The following is a 7,374-nucleotide window of genomic DNA, read 5'->3' as shown; positions in this document are numbered from 1 at the left end:
AGAAAGCTGCAGAATTAGAAGGTGCCTTGATGTTCAAGTTTGTTGTCTTTATTGTTTTCAGTATTCAGTTTCCAACAAAAACTCTCAAAATCTCTCAATATTAAGTTCATGTGAGTTTGAATGGACAGTTTTTATAAGCGGGTTGTGGTTTATTTGAATTACGAGTATCGCAACAGTTGTTCAAAGCCCGATTAAGCTAACCCAGAATTAGTGAGAATTTTGATTTCAGTTTTGTATATCTTCGATGACGTTTTTGTTTCTATCGTTTGTGGTTCAGTTTTGGGCTAGAGTAATTTCAAACGAATCAAAACATAAGCAGGCAAAAACAATTTTACACAAGAAAATTTAATACTTCGGTTAACTTTTAATCCTGGGTTTGCGTTAAACGGCTTTGGAACAACCCGGTCCAGCTGATCTTTAAAACACTGAATGAACTATTTTGTTCGCTTCCTTGGTAAATTTAGGCCGATTTCGTATGCATTTGACGTTCGCTACTACAAGCATCTCTTTTATTTATTCTCTCTCAACACTCGCTGAACGAGCTGTGGAAGGATTCTGGCGTATAAATTGACCCTTATGATGACTTTTCGACCTTTTAAAGACATTATTTCAGATATCCTTCAAAACAAGAGGCTAAAAGATGCGATGATAGTACGAAGGCAACTCGAACCAGCCGTAAAAGACGTCGTGCACTCGAACACAAGAGAGAAACATATTTTACCAGGATTGCACAACAGGTATATCGACATGAAGCATTTTATAACAAGCGTTTCGACATTTTATATCGTCTCACTAAGCCTTGGTTTGTACTTCATAAATTCCTAATGAAGTTTCTTGTTTGCAGTTTGGATCATGGTGGACTCCTTACCAGGTTGTTTGTAATAGACTACAGAGCCTCGTTATCGTCCACCCTGGGCCAGGCAGTTTATCTGCCAATCATGTTCTCCGTATTTGGATTAACCGCTGGCATTATCTACTGGCAAGCAGAGACGCATTTGCAGATAATCACGGCTTACTGTGGCGCGTCTATCCCCAGTCTACTCTTTCTAAGCTCGGTTGTACTGAACCATATCAATAGGAGCCTGGACGTAAGTGAAAAAAAAAAAGAACACGCTTTCAAATAGGCCATTTCCGAGTTACCTTGTGCTTCTGTTTCAAGCGAGTCTTCATGCAAAACCTTTCATATGGAAAGGAGTTTGATTTACATGAAATGAACCTGTAGGGGGACCACATTTTCATATGAATGGTTTCGCACGAAGGTTTGTCACAGAGGCAAAAGGCAACTAGGGAATGGCCTGTTAGTAGTGTAGTGGCTGTGTTAACATTGAATTTATTTCCATTTGTGGTTTACTCGGAGCAAAAATCTTAAGTCAACGATTACAAGTTATTTGTATCATCAATTTAACAGATCTGTCGCGTGGAATCTTCACTAGATGTCGGTTACTCCTATGAACACGTGATACAAACATTTCTGAGCACATCCGCTGCCTGTCTGTTACCAGTGCTCGCGAACTCAGTTCAAACATACTTCATGGTAATAACGTCATATAACTGGTGGCGATTTTTCCTGGTGACTGTCGTTTCACTGGTGTTAAACCAAACATGGATAGCGTTGTACATGATGGTCACTTACGTTACACCAAGTAACGCTTGTCACGCAGGCCTCGTTATAGCCATATTAGCAGGGTTCTCTGGCGGGTTCATTGTCACGCGAGATCAGATGCCGATAGGGTGAGTATCTATTCTATACAATGCCTATAGCGCGTTTTTTTTTGTTGGTTATCAATTACATTTAGATGAAAATCGCCAACTTTCTTTTCCTGTTTGTTTGTTTGTTTGTTTATTTATTGGACGATTTCGTTAGCCTCTTTTGAACTCTGCCTTGGGGTCTCGAAGGAATAGAGAGGGTTTTTTAAAGAAACGAGAGTTATAACTAGTTGTCGATAACAGAAAGTTGTCAATAGCTAAAGAGCCAGTGTGTAAAGCAACCTGTAAATATAGAAATCATAAACAAATGTATAGTTTTGTTTATGTAACAATAAAAACTACTTTCGATGTTGATACATTTGTTGACAACTAATTTGTCCTTGTCTGTGATTCATTAGTCAAAAACTGAGCCATCTTCAGTGATTTTTGGACGGCGATTTCTTATACTGTGGCATGCGCAGTGAATGCTAGTTACCCCCGTGATATCACAAAAACAAATTTAGTTATCCATACCTTGAGTCCCTACTCTGGCCAACTGTATAGTCTGTGCAGACCCTTAAAGAGAATGGAAACTCTCAGAACTGAATGGTAGTAACAAACTGCTCGTTTCTTTTTTTCAGATATAATTTACTATTCTACGTCAATCCACAGTTCTATGGCTACTCAGCCATCACGAAAGTCTTGTTAAAAGATGTTCATCTGAATTGTGATTACGAGTCTAAATTGAACTGTATCAGTACAGATGGCAATGCTGTGCTGTCCAGATTTAATTTTGATTCCGTGAATCCTTATGGGCATCTCGTGGTAAGTATGATATTTTTAGACTGTCTCTACTCTAGCATTCGCGTTCTTTCAAGCGTCCCGCCGCCCCCTGTGGTTTTATTTTGCTCCCGCCCTCGGCAAGAGAACATATAAGATCCTGCGCTTCTTCAAAACAGCTCGTTCGAAAACCGAACCATGCATTCGAAGTTATTCGAGACTGTAATTATTACCGGCTTCTTCGGCCAGTTTTGTAGGGTTTGAGATCTGCCAGATTCAAAACTAGATGGGACAAAGTATAAACAGAACAACTCACTTCAAAATTTGCAAAACTGAAATCAAAATGTAGACTTATCTAGGATTAAAAGTGAAACAAAGTGGCTATGTCTGTTATCTCAAAGATTTCTTAAATTAGCTAATTTGTATTTATTAATAACAATTCGACATTGCCTAAAGTTAGACAACAAACCCTGAGAGAAATTGTCAATGTCAACTTAAAGGAAAACTGGATTTGAATCTAATCCTGGATCAGCTCAATCCCGCTTCTGAACAGCTCGGTCTTTAGAAATGACCTCTGGATTAGCTACTCAGTGAGACACCACCAAAGCTTACACGCAGTCCTAAGTAGTTCAAGTGTGTGTTCGTGCTAAAAACCATTCACTGTTCATGTCTCCCTGCCATGATCGTTATAGTTTGTTTATTAGTCTGATTGTTTCGGTTTCAGGTAATGCTGTGCTTAACCGTGTTGTCTCTGCTTTTCTCCTGGATTCTTTGTGACGCAAGAACATCTCGATGACGTCACACTATGGTGGACCACATGTAGATGGGGAAATCTTTGAATATGATAGAGATCTTAAAAGCTCTTAAAGGAGCTATGTCAAGGTTTCTGAATCTTGAAAAGTTACACCTAACAGTTTCAAGTTCGTTGTTTTTAATCCGTGTTACTCTTCTCCATCCTTAACCATCCTTTTTCCTTTATGGTCTATTATTATCTCTTCGGTGATTTTCTATCTTGGTAAACTACTATTTAAGGTTTCTTCCGATTCAGTAAACGTAATTTTGTACGTGGCTAAACTAAATGACTCAACTCCTTTAAGTTGAGTACATAACTACGATGACCATTCATGTATTTGCAGATAAATCCTTGTTTAAACCAGTATCGCCTAATTTGCATAGTCGAGCGTGGACCGCTCGATCCGAACCCATCAATCAATCAATCAATCAATCAATCAAACTTTACCTAGAGAGTGTTTACACTTAATAGTTAAAACAACTAATAAACCTGTGGCCCTCGATTAAGAATTATAAAAGACTTATTATAAGTATTTTAAGACCTAAATTAAAATCTAAAATAAAACCAATATTTAAGAAATAGAAAAACACGCACCGTGTTCCTATCGAGTTTTAGTATAAATCTACTAGCGCTCTATCACGAATGCCATCCTCTGATGGGCTACGCTATCCACTATCTATTCTGTGATAGATAGTGAGTAGCGTAGCAGTGTACCCTTGTTAACAAAATGACGGCGCTTCTTGGCGTTTTCGAAGTGTCTGTGAAGAGGATTTAGATAGAGTTTTGAACGACTAGTAGATTTATACAAAAACAATTAGATTATTCGCTCTCGATTTCTATGCGTGATAGTTGACTCGGTCTGCACCCTCGTCAACTATCACGCGATAGAAATCTCGAGCTCATAATCTAATTGTTTAATAGAAACACGATTTTTTAACCGATCAGCGCGCGTGTTTTCTTAAGACCGTTTTCTAAAAGAACATAATTTAAAAACTAAGTTCAGAGATCACCGCGCCTCCCCAACAACGTGTAAAAGGGCGTAATTGTTTTGCAATATTTCGGCTGGCCAATACCAGTCTTCTTCAGGTTTATCGAAGGGAAAACGCCAGTATTTATAGCAAAAGTTACGTGAGGTGTCGTAGCTACATAGTAAGATACAATGGAAGCTCTCTTAACGGACAATTTCGTAAGTGGACAGCTCTTCTAACGACCGGCTTCACAAAACCCCGTTTGAACTCCCACACAAACTCTGTATTTATTCATTCCCGTAAGCGGCCGCGTACACTTGAAGAATTTACGATCTAGACTTTTCCTTTGTTTTTAACCTCCCCTGAGCGGACACATGAAAGAAATTAGGCCTGACTTTGAAGGATACTTGTAAATATTTGTGAACTGCATCACTGCTTTTTGTTACAGTGAGACTATTAATGCTAATGTCAATGCTGGCTCAATTATGATTCAGTATTTTTAAATAAAAAAACACTCAGGGCCCCTCCTAGTACTGCAGTACACAGTACTGTATACATGCAGTTATCGCCATTATCGCGGCATTGCACAAGGCAATAAAACCAAAAACATCATTATTTGGTGGTATTTTTGCATTCTCAATGCTTATTGTAAGCTCGACAAACTCCCTTAGGCGGCCATCTTTCCCTTACAACTCTAGTGGCCGCTTACGAGAACTATTCTCGTAAGCGGCCAGCTCCAGTTACGCCGAGAGCTTTTTCGCGTCCCGTGGGTGTCCGCTTACGAGAACTTCCACTGTAATTGAAAAGTAAATATTATTTAATACATTACTTGTCCACTTACGGCCCAATGTAAACAAGCGGAAGGAAACCTGCTGATGCCTGGAGGAAAATCCAATGGTGAACCCAATTAACTGTGGAAGTGGATATGTTTATGGGAGACGGTATATCAAACGTAATTCCTTCTGTAATTCTGCCACCCAAGGAAATAAATACCCTCATCATGTGATACGTGTTTTGCTCTGGATTCCTTTGAAAATAATGTTGCATTTGACGAAAAGATCTGTGAGATGAACAAGTCGCCTCTGTGGGTCTTGTAGAGAATCAAGAGCTAAGAATCTAGGTTAGTGCATGGTAGCTGTGTGTGGCGCATAGTATTTGGACGTGTTAAAATTTGCGGATTAATGTTTGTGGTTGCGGGATCTCAGTAATTGCTGCAATTTAGAGAAGCTGGTTTTTGGTTCTTCATGCAGAGAATGGAGTTTTGCGGTTTACTTTTAGCAAACTGGGTGCAACTGGAATTACAACATTTTCTTAATTTTCTTAATACAACGTAATGTTGTTGTGGATTTCTGGTACGTCAATAGGGGTTATAGCAACTGAAGAAAATCTCCGCTTGATTAATAACAGCTCTGCTAGTGACGTAAAAAGCTCTATCCGATTTCTATTATATACATCAGTAAAAATAATGTATTATCCAAGTAATCAAAACCTTCTTCGTTGCCGTGTTGACGTGCTTCGACTTTAGGATTTTTTTGCGGTTACATATTTTACAGATCGTGAACACGCCCGCAAAAAAAAAAAAAAAAAAAAAATTGCAAGAATTAGAACGCGACAAATTTTATGCCACACAAGAACTTGAAATCCAAGAGATGATGGTTGTCTTTCCAACGCTCTTAATTTTAAGGAGAGTAAACTCGAAAACAATTAGTTGAGTTCTTGTTAGTTAAATCTCATTAAAAAGTGTTTTACATAAAGTTGCTGATTACGTAATCTGCGGGAATCATGACGAGGCCAGATCTCCCGCGGCATTTGTGCACTTCCCCACGGGAGCGGAGAAATGAGGGAAGTGGAAACTCGGAAGTCCTGTTTCCTACCCGCCACCTGCAGTTTTTCATAATTTAACTTTAGTATTTACTACATTTTGCAGGATTTTTTTCCGTTGTTGTGCTTTTTTACATACTCTCGACGCCCTATTACTTCCTACTTATTCGTATATACGGCGTGAATCCCCGTTGGTCCCCCCCCCCCCCCCTCTTTCCCCTTCCCCGTTTGTCTGCCTCTGTTTACCCTTATCAACAAAATGAACAGATGTTCCCATGAGCCGCAGTCTTGCTGTATCGTGTCACCAATAACGGTTATTTTGGACCCAGAATTGCTTTCAAGCCTCCCGTGAGATCCTGACCGTAATAACCCGTTCATGTTAAGTGAAAATGATATCCATAGGTCACACAAGTTGATTTAACAACAAAAGCGTTTCTTCGCTTTCGCCTAGCACAAGACAAGCACAAGAAATTTCTGTGCAAGAGAAAAAGGAAACTTTTTTTGCAGCAATAATTGGAAGAAAAAGTCTATCGGACCAACTGGCTCATTAGCGGAACGGACGATCAACACATTCCACTTAAAGGATGATAATTTGTTCTCTAAGATTATGAGGGAATTCTTATTGATTGATGACCGTACCGATTCATTTATTAATTAACCGTTGTGTGTCTATGTTTTTAAAATCAAGGTCACTTGGCTGGATTCAAACACAACATTTTTGTTTTTGAAAGTATTTGCTTTGTTCTCTCGTTTCCATTGACGAAACTTTTGTCACTTTTTCAAAACGGTTGACAGAAATCGGTTTAAGAAACTTTTTGCCAAAAAATAGTCATTACTGAAATGTGTTTTGTAGCACTTCAGTTTTGTTACTGGTATTGATAATTTTGATATTTGGTTACAACTATTTCCGGCAACCAAAAGATTCCAAAAGCAAGCGAAAGAAGATAGATCAGATTTTAAACTGAGTGTATTGTCTGACATTAAACGATTAACATTCTAAGATGGAAACATGAAAGAAACTACTCTTGAACATGTTGTCAAAGAAGGAATTTATCAACGAATGAATTACAAATAGAGTTGGTTCTTTAAGGCTTAATGCAAACCACCTCTTTCATTAATGATTTAGTTTTCATCTTTCAACGCCATCTTATATCTCCTGGTGTCTTCTTCACCTCGTATGGCCTCAATCAAAGTTCAAATGTGTAAATGAAAACAGTGCTATTCAAAAACAGTAGAACCCCACGTGTAAGAATCTAGCAGATTAAGAACCTGCTGGCAGAAATTTAGCATTTTAAAACCCAAAAATATAAAAACCTGTTTACTCAA

The 7,374-nt window shown here is 38.5% G+C and overlaps 1 protein-coding gene across 2 annotated transcripts in view; it reads left to right on the top strand.

Moving 5' to 3' along the window:
* The window catches only part of LOC145469527 (uncharacterized), a 15,686-nt gene extending 9,154 nt beyond the window's left edge, over positions 1 to 6,532 (top strand). The window contains exons 8-13 of one of the 2 annotated variants that reach the window (XM_081453273.1): positions 1 to 21; positions 602 to 737; positions 845 to 1,088; positions 1,409 to 1,731; positions 2,328 to 2,511; positions 3,191 to 6,532. The exon at positions 1 to 21 is cut by the window's left edge and continues 64 nt beyond it. In XM_081453273.1, coding sequence (XP_081309399.1) covers positions 1 to 21; positions 602 to 737; positions 845 to 1,088; positions 1,409 to 1,731; positions 2,328 to 2,511; positions 3,191 to 3,262 — 980 coding nt within the window. In that variant the 3' untranslated portion in view covers positions 3,263 to 6,532. Of the gene's footprint in view, positions 22 to 601; positions 738 to 844; positions 1,089 to 1,408; positions 1,732 to 2,327 lie in introns of both variants that reach the window. The other variant, XM_081453272.1, reaches the window with a different exon arrangement.
* Positions 6,533 to 7,374: the final 842 nt, after the last annotated feature.

This window comes from Orbicella franksi, chromosome 15, assembly GCF_964199315.1.
Source record: "Orbicella franksi chromosome 15, jaOrbFran1.1, whole genome shotgun sequence".
NCBI classification, from domain to species: Eukaryota; Metazoa; Cnidaria; class Anthozoa; order Scleractinia; family Merulinidae; genus Orbicella; species Orbicella franksi.
This window is presented reverse-complemented; position numbering and strand designations above follow the sequence as displayed.